This window comes from Azolla caroliniana, unplaced genomic scaffold (assembly GCF_043228905.1).
Source record: "Azolla caroliniana isolate FFs.n. ecotype wild unplaced genomic scaffold, voAzoCaro1.0.p SCAF_22, whole genome shotgun sequence".
In the NCBI taxonomy this organism is placed as follows: Eukaryota; Viridiplantae; Streptophyta; class Polypodiopsida; order Salviniales; family Salviniaceae; genus Azolla; species Azolla caroliniana.
Genome location: NW_028230457.1, coordinates 11,350,090 through 11,365,546, shown reverse-complemented (window position 1 = coordinate 11,365,546; position 15,457 = coordinate 11,350,090). Strand labels below are relative to the sequence as shown.

Sequence of the window (15,457 nt, the reverse complement as noted above, 5' to 3'; positions counted from 1 at the left end):
TGCTAATGGCAATATATATTAGAAAAGCTACTTCCGTTTTGCTTGTAAACCCCAACTTATGAATCGAGTGATAAAAGTTGACACGTTGAGGTTTAAAACGAGAGGACATGGGTTAACCCCCATGGGATGAGGATGACCCATTATCAATCCCACTTTCTCTCTAGCTACTCTCCCAAGGTATTGATCCTGGATATCTTAGATACATGGATACACATCTTTCACATGGATTTGCATTCGATTACAACACATCTTCGCATCAAATCAAAATCGATACTAGTATATGGCAAAAGGAGATAGTTCATGACATGGTATGCTAACTGCATGAGATAGACATACATTCCTTGGAACATTGCACCTGTAGGTAGATATACTATATATTATGATACCTGAGATAACGTGCTAATAAGTGTTTTAAGAGGGGCTTGAACCCTTTCACACATCCTTCGACATGGTTGTATTGTGCACATAGCCGAGCATGTGGTTGTGCATGCATATCTCTAGAAAATACACATCGAAGAATAGGACACTCTTAAGATAAAAGTTTAGTTGGTTAGACTAGTGTATACCCTCCAATCGTTAAGTATTCGAGGAACAGCAAGGATTATAAATGAATTTTTTTGTGTAGATAGTTATCATGGAAGATAACTAATTATACTATACTGAGTAAAGAGGATTGACTATCACTCTTTTATGGACAGTGTGTCATTATTTGTCTTGTAGGGTTTCTACGTTGGTAAGAAACTACATGTTAGCTCCTTGCAAGTTGCACTACAATTCCACTACTTGTCGTGGTTGTGTTGAGCATTGTCATGGAACCAACCAACTCCCGGATATAAAAGTCAGAGATAACATACAACATCATGGCAACCTGCCCTTAAGTTGGAATACAAGTAATCGATTGCATCCCTTCCACATAGTGAGCAAATTAACCTTGATGGCTTCCTGACTCGACCTCCCCGTGCACTTTTGTAGTTCATACAATGTTCTTGGGGATGTTCTCACAATTGTTAGGTTGTATTGTGAAGACTCGATCGTGTCCTAGTAAATTGTGAGTATGCATGTCTTGCAGATTGCACAGTTTTAAACTCTTGAGAGGTTGCATGCATAACTCTATGTCGACTTCTCAATGCCAATCTTGAGATATTCTTCATAGCTAAGCCTAAGTTCCTCTCTGCCGCTAATTATGCTTCTTCGATTGTCTTCTCCATCTTCGTCATCTTTGTTAACATTCGCGCTTTTTGTTTTCGCTATCCTTTGTAGCCTTATTTTTGTGGGCTTCTTTCGAGTCAATTGTAGATACACCGTTTCTTTTCCTCACGTTCTTTGTTCGTTTCTCTCATTGCCTCTTCGAACATTCATTGGAAAAGTATCGATGCTTTCCATAATAATTGATTGCCTATTTGTAGCTCCTCTAATGAGTGGTATTTCTGTTTCTCCTTCGTCCAGCACACTCTCTGAATTCTCCTCTTTTGGAGTTCCTTTGCCGTTCAAATTGTTGTTGCCTTGAACCTAATAATTTCAATAAGAGTGATTGTGAAGACACTCACTTTCTTTCTCTTTCTTTACTTTAGGCAGCTCCCTGTTTTCGTATTACAACATACTAATAATCAGTGAGTTTCAAGAGATTGACCTCCATCTTCCTTAGCATGCACACACACTTGTGAGTAAAGCATTGTGAATCACCCAAATGCACACTTAAGAATTTGCAACTATCCTCTTCAACATTTCGACAGAAATGCCTTGTGACTTTGCATGCGTGTCTTCATAACCCCACTTCCTTACTTCTCCATGTGCAACATTTTTCTACTCTTAGGGCATCAATTGTTTCCGCATCTTTTCGCATCCCAGCAGCTGCATAAATATCGGCCATTAGAATATAAGCTGCGGGAATGTTCATATCCTGATGCATTACCTCATCAAAAGCTAACCTTCCAAGTGCAACATTTCCCCATTTCTTACACGAACTCAAGAATGCCAGCCAAACCGAATGATCGCTAGAAGATGGCATTGTCTTCATCACAGACATTGCCTTCTCAAAGCGACCTGCACATCCAAAAATAACAACCATGCATGTATGGTGCTCTAGCTTTGGTGCAATCCCATAGACTCTGCTCATATTCTCATAATACCATTGGGCTTCATCAAATTTCCCAGAGTGACTACATGCACTCAGCATAGAAAGGAAAGTTACCTCATCTGGTACGAAGCCCTCTTTTTGCATCTGTTCAAAACACTTTAACACTTCATGCCAATGTCCCTCTTGAGCATATCCTGCAATGAGTGAATTCCAAGAGATTATGTTTCGAACTGGAAGCTGTTCAAGCATTTCTTGTGCTTTTGCAAGAACACCGCATTTGGCATACATATCCACCAATGCAGTGCCAAGCACGATATTGTGCTCCAACATGCATCCATTGAGAAGATGTTCATGAATTTGTTGTCCCTTGTCAATAGCCCCTATGTTGCCACAGGCTTTCAAGATTGAGGTGAATGTGATCATATTTGGGGTGATGCCCTCTCTCTGCATCTTTACAAAGCAGTTCATTACTTCATTACCACCTTTTTCTACTTGAGCATACCCTGCAATTAGTGCATTCCAAGAGACTACATCCCGAACTGGAAGACCTTCAAGCACAAGACGCGCTTCTGCAAGCACACCACATTTGGCATACATATCCACCAAAACATTTCCAACCATGATACTTTTATCTAATAAGCCCCAATTAACAATCTGATCATGGATTTGTTTGCCGTTATCGATGGCTCCAATGCTGCCACAAGCTTTTAAAGCACAAATGAAGGTAACATCGGTTGGAAAATGGCCCTCTCTTTGCATTTGTGCAAAGCATTCAAGAGCTTCATGTCCTTGTCCCCCATGGGCATACCCCGTTATTAGTGCAGACCAGGAGACTATGTCTCGAACCGGAAGCTCTTCAAGCACTTGTTGTGCTTTTGCAAGGAGACCACATTTGGCATACATATCTACCAAAGCATTGCCAAGCACAATATTTTTCTTCAGCATGCCACTATTGCAAATATGGTCATGAATTTGTTTGCCCTTGTTGATAGCTCTTAGGCTTCCGCAGGCCTTTAAGATGCAAATGAAGGTGACATCATTTGGAGAGAGGCCCTCCCTTTGCATCTGCTCAAAACAATCAAGTGCCTTATGTCCTTGTCCCTTATGTGAATAGCCCGCAATCAGTGCAGACCAGGAGACTACATTTCGAATCGGAATCTCTTCTAGCACACGTTGCGCCTTTTCAAGTAGACCACATTTGACATACATATCCAGCAAAGCATTGCTAAGTGCGATCTGCTTATCTAGCATTCTTCTATTGACAATTGCATCATGGATTTCCATGCCTTTATCAATAGCACCTATACTACCACAAGCTTTTAAAGCGCAAATAAAGGTGACCTCATCTGGAGAAAGACCCTCCATTTGCATCTGACCGAAACACTCAAGTGCCTCGTGCCCTTGGCCCTTTTGGGCATACCCTGCAATGAGTGCAGACCAAGACACAATGTCTCTAGCAGGAAGCATGTCAAGCACTATGCGAGCTTTTGATAGGGCGCCACATTTTGCATACATATCCACCAAGGCATTGCCGAGCACGATATTTTTCTCCAACAATCCTTCATTCATTACAATCTTGTTATGGATTTGTTTGCCTTTGTCAAGAGCTCCCGTGCTGCCACAGGCCTTGAGGGTGCAGATGAAGGTGACTCCATCTGGAGTCATGCATTCTCTTTGCATCCTTTCCAGACATTCGAGTGCTTCATGACCTCGCCCATCATGGGCATATCCTGCAATGAGAGCATTCCAAGTTACCACATTTGGAGCAGGAATCTCTTGAAACACTTGATGAGCTCTCGCAAGCACGCCGCACTTGGCATACATATTGATTAAAGCAGTGGCAACATAAGGGCTCCTTCCAAGTAAACCATGTTTCAGAATATCAGCATGTAGCCTACTGCCTCTAGAGAGATTCTTGTCCTTGGCACACACCTTGAGCGAATCCACAAACTTATATGCGTACATGTGATCATTCTGTTGCCGGCCACTCGGTAGTAGACGATCATGGATGCTCATTCTCTTGCCATGATTCATCTCATCTTTCCTAAGAGAGAGGCAGGCTGCCAGCAGCCCATGATGATACTGATGAAGATGCCAATCGGTAGTAGACGATCATGGATGCTCATTCTTCTTGCCATGAATCATCTCACCTTTCCTAAAAGAGATGCAGGCTGCCTGCAGGCCATGATGAATACTGATAGAGATGCCCTAGCTCCCAGACAGCATCTTCTCCATGGCATTAGAGGCTGCCGGCAATTGTTGCAACTCGCTCACTATCTTCGTATTTCTGTATCTGTCTCTGTTATTCGGATCAAGCTTACCATTTCTGCAATCTGAGTAGGAATAGGCAACGGCTCGGTTCAAGCCAAGACCGAGCCGCCAAACCGTTTATAAACAGTTTGTCGGCTCGGGTCGGTTCAGGCTCTAGCTTCGTAATCCGGTTTGAGCTCGGTTTGGCAAGGCTCAAGTCGAACCGAATCGAATTGGGATAAACCGGTTAAGGCCAAATGGTTTGTCCAAACGGGTTTGGTTAGAGTTTTCAAACTTCCAAACCGGTTTGGCCGAAACCGAACCATTGTCGATTCCTAAATCGGAGTGAGGGTGATTGATTTTCATCTGCAAATACACACACATACATACACCATGCACAAGAGTAAAGTGAACCTACCTTGCCATTTCCCCCCCTAAACCGTTGTCGATTCCTAAACCGGTTTGATTAGAGTTCGAAACCGAACCGTTGTCGATTCCTAAATCTGAGCGAGGGTGATTGATTTTCATCTGCAAATACACACACATACATACACCATGCACAAGAGTAAAGTGAACCTGCCCTGCCATTTCCCCCCCAAGTCTAGTTGTCGTTGTTGATGTTCTTGTTCGTGTTCGTGTGTGTCTGTGCCTATGTCTCATGTCTCACTTGTGTCTCATGACTGTGTCGATGTCAATGTTCGTGTTTATGTTTGTGCCCTTGTATGTGTCCATGTCCATTTGCATGTCTGTGTTTGTGGTTGTGTCTATGTCTCTATCCATGTCCATGTCATGTCTATGCCCTTGTTCGTGTTCATATTAGTGTCTGTGTTGTGGTGGCATCATGGCATCACCACACAAACATGAAGATAAGCAAGGTATCTAATGAGCATCTAGTTGAGGACAAACAATATGACTTACTTATCACATGTTCATCACTACATATAAGGTTATTCAAGAGAAATATGATGACTTGTTAGACATGCATGATCATGTGAGTGTCATACTCAAATTTCCACCCAAGAAGGGTGAAGACTTATGTGTATGCATTAGTTTCACCATTGAGAGTTTTGCTACAGTGTAGTAAACCCCTTCTTAGGAAGGAGTGACTTACAAGAAGATATGTTGATTTGGTTCCATCGGTCAAATTCGGCCTCATCATGGATGACAAAATACCAATTCTATTCTACTCTCTCTCTCTCATTTTGTCCTTGTCCATACCTAGCTCCAATGAATGGACATGTTGTAGGGCTTTTATTCCGATGATACATACATGAGTGAAAGTGAGAGGTATGATCCATAATAGGAGATGTTTCCAAATTCAATGGGCATATAATGGTAATGGGTTCGTATCTCCTTTGGCTATATTTAGAGAAATAAAGGGGAATATTTCTCGCTAATTAGAAAGTTCACATTTGACCATGCATATCCTACAATGTAGGACATGGAGACTCCTCTATTCTATGCATCAATGCCAACCTTGCATGTCACGAATCGACAACGGTTTGGTTTGAACCGAACCAATCGTGAAACCGTGGCTTAACAATTTAAATGGTTCGGTTTAGGTTCAAGCTTTTGTAAATGGTCCGATTTCGGTTCGATTCAGTTTGGGGGTTTACTGGTTCGGTTCGAGCCTTTATCAATTTAACGGTTTTCAATTTAAATAGTTTGACGGTATATGATTGACAGTTGATAATTTTCGTTTGAACATTTGAAGCCTCATTTTGATCTTTTAAGAAAAATCTTTAAATTTTTAAATATTGAAAATTTTTAAATTTTTAAAATTAAAATGTGAAAATTTGAATTTTGACCTAACATGAAAACCAAAACCAAATCGCGAAACTGCGATTTTAACGGTTTCAAGGTTTGAAAGTCTCTAAAACCGTTTGGTTTGAGCTTGAATTTTTTGTAACGATTTGGTTTAAATGGTTTCATGGTTTTGGTTTGGTTTGGTTTAAGTTTCAAAATTTCTAAACGGTTTGAGTTTTGACATTCTCGAAGCAAACCATTGCCGATTGTTTCATTGGGTGAAAACCATCATTGAGGAAAGCTTCACCTTTTCTTTGGTAGAATGATTCAATGGGCGATCGTGCCGCTATCCATGAAGGCCATGGGTAATGACGTTAGAGTCTTGAGTTGGAACCAAAAAAAAAATCAGCCTTGAATGGTTAGGATATAAGGCCATGGTCGGTAGCATTGTGGATCAATGTCTTCGTGGAAGGATATGACGCTGGTTACAAGTGGGGTGTTGCGGAGCTTGGTCAAAACTTAAACGGCCGGCTTCCGGGGATGATTAAATATGTCCGGCCCGGTTGCTTGCTCCGGTCATAGGACCTAAGGGGAATATCGGAAGTTTTCTCCGATTTTCGCTAGTTTGCATAGAGGGACTTAAAAGTAGTGATGATGATGATGATGATGATGGTGATGGTGATAAAAGAGATAATGATGATGGAGAAGAAGATGGTGATGGTGATAAAAGAGACAATGATGATGGAGAAGAAGATGGTGATGGTGATGGTGATGGTGATAAAATAGACAATGATGATGGAGAAGAAGATGGTGATGAGGAATTTAAAAAAAGAGGGATTTAGAAGAGACAATGATGATGAAGATGGTGATGGTGATGCAAGAGACAATGATTATGAAGAAGAAGAAGAAGAAGAAGATGGTGATGGTGATGAGGAATTTCCATGGCTTTGTTAGGGACAAACAATAATGAAGAAGGGAGACATGTCTACACACCTCCTATGGAAAGCCTACTTCAGGGATCCATCGCTCTGCTGTTTCAGCCCTTACAAGGTTAGAGTAATGCTGCATTTTTCTTCTTCTGTGTTTTGTCTTCTTCTTGTTGAGAACAGAAAGACAGGGATTGATTGATTCTTTCTGTTTGCTGCAATTGATAATGTATGTATGGTTTATGCATACATACATATATGTGTGTGTATATGTTGTGTAGCATAGCTCCGGATTACAAGACTTTCAGCACAGGCTTACTGATGTATCATCTTCATGGATCGATGGATGCTACACTAATCCATCTTGGGTTCTCAATGAGCTGCTGAGGAGAAGAGCCACAGATGAAATGCTGACCACAAGTCTAGATGAACAATCTCTCTTACCAAAAAAAGAAGAGAGTGAGTTGAGGATGATAATTACCACTGAAAATGCAAGGAAAGATAATGTAATTGTAGAGTTACTTAAGACTTGTAGCAAGAAGAAAGATATTCATACGGGAATTCGCTTGCATGCTGAGATCCTGAGAAGAGGGTTACTTGAAAAGAACCCCTACATTGCTTGCAGCTTAATCAGTATGTTTGTTAAGTGTGGTGCCCTTGGAAAAGCTGAAGCAGTGCATGCCGAGCTTCCCATACGTGATACAGTCTCTTGGAATGCCTTAATTTCGGGTTATATCCAAGAAGGGAAGGGGCATGAAGCACTTCACTCTTTCGAGAACATGCAAAAGGAAGGCCTCTCTCCCAATGGAGTCACCTTTATCTGTATACTCAAGGCTTGTGGGACCATGGGAGATGTTGACAAAGGCAAGCAAATTCATGAGGAGATTGTTGGCCGGGGCTTGTTGGAGAAAAATGTTGTCCTCGGCAATGCTCTCGTGGATATGTACACCAAATGTGGAATGCTTGCAAAAGCACGGCAAGTGCTTCTAGACCTTCCTGTTCGGAATGTTGTCTCTTGGTCTACCTTAATTGCAGGATATGCCCAAATGGGGCAAGGTCATGACGCAATTTCTTGTTTTGAACTGATGCAAAGGGAAGGCATCTCACCGAATGATGCTACCTTTCTTTGCACTCTGAAGGCATGTGCTAGCATACGAGCTATTGGTAAGGGAGAACGAATTCACGAAGAAATTATGGACCGGGGTTTGTTGAAGAAAAATATCATGCTTGGTAATGCATTAGTTGATATGTATGCCAAATGTGGTGTGCTTACAAAAGCACAACAAGTGCTTAATGAACTCCCTGCTCGGAATGTGGTCTGTTGGTCTGCATTAATTGCGGGATATACCCAAGAGGGGCAAGGTCATGAAGCGTTGAACTGTTTCGTAAGGATGCAACAGGAGGGTATCTCTTCAAATGAGGTTGTCTTTGTTTGTGTTCTCAAAGCCTGTGGCAGCACAAGAGCTATTAACACAGGCCGGAAAATTCATGAAGAGATTATCAATAAGGGACTGTTGAAGAAAAATATCGTGCTTGGAAATGCTTTGGTGGACATGTATGCCAAATGTGGTGTGCTTGAAAAAGCACAACAGCTGCTTGAGGAGCTACCTGTTCGAAACGCCATCTCTTGGTCTTCACTAATTTCTGGTTTAGCCCACCAGGGGCAAGGACATGAAGCACTAGACTGTTTTGAACGAATGAAAAGGGAGGGTATTTCTCCAGATGGGGTCACCTTTGCTTGTGTTTTGAAGGCGTGTGGCAGCATTGGAGCTTTAGACAAAGGTGGAGAAATTCATGATGAGATTTTGAACAGGGGTTTGCTGAAGGAATCTGTTAAACTTGGCACTGCTATAGTAGACATGTATGTCAAATGTGGCATGCTTTCAAAAGCACGGGAAGTGGTCGAAGAACTTCCAGTTCAGGATGCAGTCTCTTGGTCGGTGTTAATATCTGGATATGCTCATCAAGGGCGATACCATGACGCACTTGACTGTTTTGAACAGATGCAGAAGGAGGAATTGTATCCAGATGGAGTTACTTTCACTTGTGTACTGATGGCTTGTGGCAGCATAGGAGCAGTTTACAAAGGCAAACAGATACACAATGAGATTATAAGTAGGGACTTGCTGAAGGAAAATGTTGTGCTTGGAAATGCTTTAGTGGATATGTATGTAAAATTTGGAATGCTTTCTAAAGCACGAGACGTTCTTGAAGAGCTTCCTGCTCAAAATATAGTCTCTTGGAATACACTAATCACAGGGTATGTGCAATACAACCAAGGCCATGAAGCAATGGATTGCTTTGCAAAGGTCAAACAAAAGGGCATCTCTCCTGATGGGATTACCTTTGCTTGTATTCTAAAGGCCTGTGGCATCCTGGGAGCTATCAATGTAGGTGAAGAACTTCACGATGAGATTGTGAGGAGGGGGTTTCTGAAGGGAAATCTTGTGATCGGCACAGCTTTGGTAGACATGTATGCCAAATGTGGTATACTTTCTAAAGCACAGCAAGCTTTTGAAGAGCTCCATGGGCGAGATATTGTGTCATGGTCTGCACTTATTGCAGGATATGCTCAAGCAGGGCAAGGTCATCAAGCTCTGAACTGTCTTGAACAGATGCAAAAGGAGGGTCTCTATCCAAATGAGGTTACTTTTACATGTATTTTAAATGCATGTAGCAGCATAGGCGCTATTGATGTTGGCAAACAGATACATAAAGAAATTCTTGATAGGGGCTTCTTGGAAAAATATATTGAGCTTGGCAATGCCTTAGTGGATATGTATGCCAAATGTGGCATGCTTGCAAAAGCAAAGCAACTTCTAGAAAAGCTTCCTATTAGAAATGTAGCAACTTGGAATGCCCTGGTTGAAGGGTATGCCCAAGAGGAAAAAGGTCATGCAGCACTTAACTGTTTTGATCAAATGAAAAGAGAGGGTCTCTCTCCAGATGAAGTCACTTTCGTTTGCATTTTAAAGGCTTGCAGCAGCATAGGAAGTGAGAGGATCCAGAAACTTCACGATGAGCTCGTCAATAGAGGATTATTGGAGAAAAGTATAATCGTGGGTAACACATTGCTGGGTACGTATGGTAAATGTGGTGAAATCACAAAAGCACGAGAAGTGTTTGAAAGCCTTCCTGTTCGAAATGCTGTCTCTTGGAATATACTAATTTCAGGGTATGCTCAAACTGATCAAGGTCATGAAGCATTTAAATGTTTTGAATGCATGCAAACTGAGGGTCTCTCTCCTGATGAGGCCACCTTTGTCTCTATCCTGAAAGCATGTACCAAAACAGGGGCTATTGAAAAGGGCAAGAAAATTCATGATGATATTTTATGTACAGGTTTACTAGATAAAAGCATGGTGTTAGGCAGCGCTTTGGTGAGTATGTATGCTAAATGTGGATTACTTGCTAAGGCACAGCAGGTTCTAGAAGCACTTCGTTATCGAGACACAATCTGTTGGTCAGCGTTGATTACAGGATATGCACAAGAGAGGCACAGTCATGAAGCACTGAACTGTTTCACACGAATGCAAAGAGAGGGTCACTCTCCTGATGATGTAACCTTCCTATGTGTACTGAAAGCATGCTGTCATGCAGGGAAATTGGATGATGCCCAGACATATTATGAGAACATGAGCAGAAAATATGGAATCTTGCCGAACTTGAAACACTTGACTTGCATGGTGGTGATTTATGGGTTTGCAGGGCAATTTGACAAGGCAATATCAGTGGTTAAAACAATGGCAGCTACTGCTGAACCTTCAGCTTGGGTTGCATTATTGACAATTTCTCGTAAATGGGGTAACATGAAGCTTGGAAAACTAGTTTTTGAGCAAATAACACAACATGATAAGAATCTTGAGTTGGGCATATTTTCTGAGGAGTAATATTTATGCAGCTGCTGGTATACAAGAGCATGCATGTATGGTTGAAGCCATGACAGTGAGCAATACCACTACAGAAACAGCTGCATGCTGTCAAATGTCTTGCATATTAAATGGGATGTAAAACATACGTTAATGCTTTATCTTGAGTGGGTTCGCCAAAATAAGGATTATGCAACCTTATTTAATTGTTTGGATGGCTCCGAATATACATGTAGGAGTAACAATGAATGTCGTTGTGGTGAAGGGGGATGTCTCAGTATGCAAGGGTATCCCTGAAACCTGATTTGATTTGCCTAAATGGAAGTTGGAACTTCAAACAACTTTTCAAATAGCTCTTACTCTAATGCAGGTTCATAAGTACGTATGGAAAGATTGATGGTGAGTTGGCAACTGCAGATTGAAGAAATGGAGTGGAAACATAATACCTCAGAAAATTAGCAAGCTGATACATGTTCAAATCTGCTAAGAGAATAAAAATATATTTATCTTGAAAATGCTTTCGCAGATATTAATGTGAAATGTGGTAAACTTGCAAAAATGCAAATAGTGCTTGAAGGCAATTGTAGTCTTTCCATATGCACTAATTGTAGGGAATGCAAAGGGAAGGCCACTCCCCGATTGAGGCCTGTCGCAATATAGGAGCTACGACAAGGGCAACTGATTCATATTATGATATTTAAAGCCACTACTTTTTGGAAAGAACTGTTTTGCCTGGCACTGCTTTGTCAGGAATGTAGTGTTCTAGAAAAAGCAAAGTGAGTCCTTCTAGAGCTTCCTGTAAGAAATGTACTAACTGCAGGAATGCTTTGCGCAAACACAAAAAAAAGAAGTCTTTTCTGGAATGACACTTCCTGCATGTGTTAAATGCATATCGTCACAGGAGGAAATTCAACGACCCTGAGATGTGATATGAGGCTGTGTAAATATGGAATTGAACTTGAAAGTTGGAAAGAGTAAATATGAGGCATTTCAATGGAGACTATTGTCAAAAAACCATCATCTCCTCCCTTTCTCTTCCTCATGAGTCAAATCTCTTGTCATTTGTAATACATATCTTTCATCATTTTTGGTGTATCATGGCCAATTTATTATGAATTACGCCAATTGTAATCATCCTGTTTCCGAGTCAGAACATCGCATCAATTAGAAGTAGACTTTGTAATGTTTTTTTATCAATAAGAGGCCAAATATTTCCTCGAGTTTGATATCTTTATACAACATGGTCCCTTTTCTTTTCTTTCTTACTTCATCTTTATATCTGGGTGTTATCTAGTTAAGTAGTTGATATGTCAAACACTGGCTGTGATTCGTACCTATCCTAAACCCACCTGTTTAATAAAAAAATGGACAGGAAGTTATGAGAACTTTCACTTCCCATATCATATACCATCTCCATAATGTGGAACAATGCATGAGAATTCTTCTTCATAAGGCGATCTTTGAAATAATTTAATTGAACCACAATTGAGCACTCTCAAGCGAAGCAACACTTCAGCACCCATGAACAATAGACACATTCTAAATCCAAGAACATGAGAAGCACATGTTCACATGTATGTTCAAGGATAATGCATGCCTTTGGCCGTGTATGTAGAACCCGAAAGATCAGTAAGAGATTTAATACATAATCATGATTCACGGATGATCTAATATTGAAGTTGGACAATTACATCCTCCAGCTCTCGTTTCAAATCTGGATCCATGTTCTGTGCTGCAAATCGGAAAAGTTACAGTGGCAAATCGAACATCCAAACACATCAATTTCTTACCCCTTTTCTGCTTCAGTTAAACAACCAAGAACTATCAAATGTCCAAGCCCCCTGACGACTATACAGACAGGTCTCCAAATATCCAGGCTAAAATAATGATATCACCTCTTTTGTCCATTCCTTCTTTTCCAATATAGCACATCGTCAGTAGGCTGCAGCTTCTTCAATCTATATATCTGAAGCATTCTGCTGCATCAGCACAAATGCTTATATGGTCAGATGATCTTTATAAGCTGTCTGCATCAATCTAAACACTGAATGTAGGTTCTTCTTGTATACCATGTAATGCTGCAGTCTACATACACAAAACCCCTCCACTTGCATTTTCCAGAGTACTGCACAAACATCAAATGTAACACATCCCAAAACAACCCAATATTACCCTGCACATCTTAGTAGTTTTCTGTCACCATGCTCCTTTATTTCAGCGAAAACAGTGTCCATTTCAAAACCCATCTGGTAATCCAAAGTGCATTCCTCCCTCTTCATATGAAACTGGTGGCCACAAGCAAGCAATGCTGTGAGTGCCTCAACTGTGGGTTGTAACGGAATCTTATCAAACAGCTCCTCAGCAGCATCTATCCTTCCGGTCCTCCCAATCAAATCAATCATACAAGTGAAGTGATCCACCCCTGGGGAGAGACGATAAACTTGAGTCATAAAATAGAAAAACTGGCAACCCTCCACAACCAATCCAGAATGTTTACATGCAACAAGTAGACCGAGAAAGGTCACTGCATCGGGTGTGGGTCCTTCTTTCTGCATCTGTGAGAAAAGCCGCAATGCTACCTTACCCTGCCCATGCTGAGCATAGACAGAAATGACCGTGGTCCATGTGATTACATTCCTTTGTTCCATTGAATCGAACGTCTTTTGTGCATCCTCCAGGCTACCACATTTTCCATACAAATTGATAGCAGCATTACATATAATAACGTCTTTCTCAAAACCATGGCTAGAGATGATAGTCTGCACAATCTTGCCTTCTACTAAAGCTGCCTTTCCAGCACATGCATCCAGCATGGTAACAAAAGTTACCACATCAGCTAGGACTTTGTTCTCTCTTTGCATGATCTCAAACAGATGAAGGGCTTCTTTTAGCTCTTCAGCCTGACCATACACTGCAATCATGGTATTCCACAAAAAAACATCTCTGGTCAATACTGCATCAAACACTCTCTTTGCATCATCCGGACTGCCACACTTTCCATACATATTGACAAGTGCAGCATTAACATTGATATTCGATAAAAAATTGGTATTCAACAGGCACCAATAGATGACATTGCCTTCGGCTAATGTCCCATTCTTGCTGCAAGCAGTAAGGGTAGCCATAAAGCACACTAAATCGGGTATTACACCTTCATCTTGCATCTGTCCAAAGAGATGCAATGCCTCGGATCCATGCCCTTGCTCCATGCACATGACAATAACTGTTGTCCATGAGACAACATCTCGTCGAGGTATCATAAAAAGCAATGTCCTGGCATCATCAAGGCTAGCACATTGGCTGTACATGTTGATCAGTGCATTGGCTAGCATAATGTCAGATTCTAGTTCACCCAGATGTATAAGTGCATGCAACCTTTTCCCACAGTCAAGCATCCGGTCACTGGAAACTGAACCAAGCACATTCACATAAGTGACTTTATCTGGTAGGGTTCCTTCTGTTCTCATTTGCTGAAACAGATGAAGAACAACATCATGCTGCCTTTGATTAGCATAAAGAGCTGCAAGAGCTGTCCACGAAACAGCATTGCGTTCATGCAGTGAATCGAAAGTTCTCTGTGCATCGTTGAGTTTACAAACTTTGCCATACATGCTAACCAATGCCGTCCCGACCACCACATCATCCTGGAACTCGCTCCGCATCACACGAGCATGAATGTGGGTACCACATTGGCCGAAGGACAAGTGGCACGCAGCGGATGCAGAGAGCAGAGTGACAAAAGTGACACGATTGGGTAGAATGGATTGTTGCAGCATGCTGTGGAAGAGGTCCGAGGCTTCAGGGAGGCGGTCATGTCGGGCGCAATCGCCCATGACATAGTTGAAGGCGAACACATTGCGAAGGCGCATGGAAGAGAAGACGGAGAGGGATTCGGGGGCGGCACCGCACTTGCCATACATCTGGAGCAGGTGGCTTCCGAGGGAAGGGTGGTCCTCAAGGCCATGGCTGAGGAGGAGGTGATGGGTGAGCATGCCATGGGTGAGGGACTTGGAGTTGCCATGTGAGAGGAGAAGAGAGATGTGGGTGCTCACCCTTTGATGATGATCAGCCAGCTCTCCCTTTCTTCTGCTTGATCTCTGTGTCTGTATTTCGTCTTCTTCTTACCAAATTGTCATTGATGGATTACTTCACCCATATAACTTCTTCTGCTTCTCCTGCTTCTTCTTCTTCTTCTTCTTCTTCTTCTTCTTCTTCTTATTCTTCTTACCAAATTGTCATTGATGGATTACTTCACCCATATAACTTCTTCTTCTCCTCCTCCTTCTGCTTCTTCTTCTTCTTACCAAATCGTCAGTGATGGATTACTTCACCCATATAACTTCTTCTGCTTCTCCTGCTTCTTCTTCTTACCAAATTGTCATTGATGGATTACTTCACCCATATAACTTCTTCTGCTTCTCCTGCTTCTTCTTCTTACCAAATTGTCATTGATGGATTACTTCACCCATATAACTTCTTCTTCTCCTCCTCCTTCTGCTTCTTCTTCTTCTTACCAAATCGTCATTGATGGATTACTTCACCCATATAACTTCTTCTTCTTCTGTAATTTTCTCTTTTTACAGATTCTA

General features: G+C 41.6%; 3 protein-coding genes across 5 annotated transcripts; 1 reads left to right on the top strand and 2 right to left on the bottom strand.

Annotated features, from left to right (window-relative positions):
• Nucleotides 1–529: 529 nt before the first annotated feature.
• On the bottom strand, nt 530–4,363 carry LOC147850000 (pentatricopeptide repeat-containing protein At2g03380, mitochondrial-like). Its single transcript, XM_087337011.1, has one exon. It carries the CDS (start codon nt 4,109–4,111, stop codon nt 1,763–1,765), a length of 2,349 nt encoding a protein of 782 aa, XP_087193137.1. The 5' UTR covers nt 4,112–4,363; the 3' UTR covers nt 530–1,762.
• A 2,417-nt stretch (nt 4,364–6,780) lies between these two features.
• Nucleotides 6,781–11,959, top strand: LOC147849999 (pentatricopeptide repeat-containing protein At2g39620-like). Of its 3 annotated transcripts, none has more exons than XM_087336877.1 (3): nt 6,781–6,829; nt 6,878–7,123; nt 7,286–11,959. In XM_087336877.1, the coding sequence occupies exon 3, from the start codon at nt 7,407–7,409 to the stop codon at nt 10,887–10,889; it is 3,483 nt and encodes a 1,160-aa protein (XP_087193003.1). In that variant the 5' UTR covers nt 6,781–6,829; nt 6,878–7,123; nt 7,286–7,406; the 3' UTR covers nt 10,890–11,959. The 3 variants fall into 3 exon arrangements, with proteins under 3 accessions (XP_087193003.1, XP_087193001.1, XP_087193002.1); XM_087336875.1 differs by having other exon boundaries at nt 7,281–11,959; XM_087336876.1 differs by having other exon boundaries at nt 6,811–6,847; nt 6,975–7,123; nt 7,281–11,959.
• Nucleotides 11,960–12,078: 119 nt separating this feature from the next.
• On the bottom strand, nt 12,079–15,457 carry LOC147849998 (pentatricopeptide repeat-containing protein DOT4, chloroplastic-like). Its single transcript, XM_087336878.1, has 2 exons — nt 13,366–15,457; nt 12,079–13,290 (listed from the first exon to the last, which is right to left on the bottom strand). Exons 1-2 carry the CDS (start codon nt 14,858–14,860, stop codon nt 13,037–13,039), a joined length of 1,749 nt encoding a protein of 582 aa, XP_087193004.1. The 5' UTR covers nt 14,861–15,457; the 3' UTR covers nt 12,079–13,036.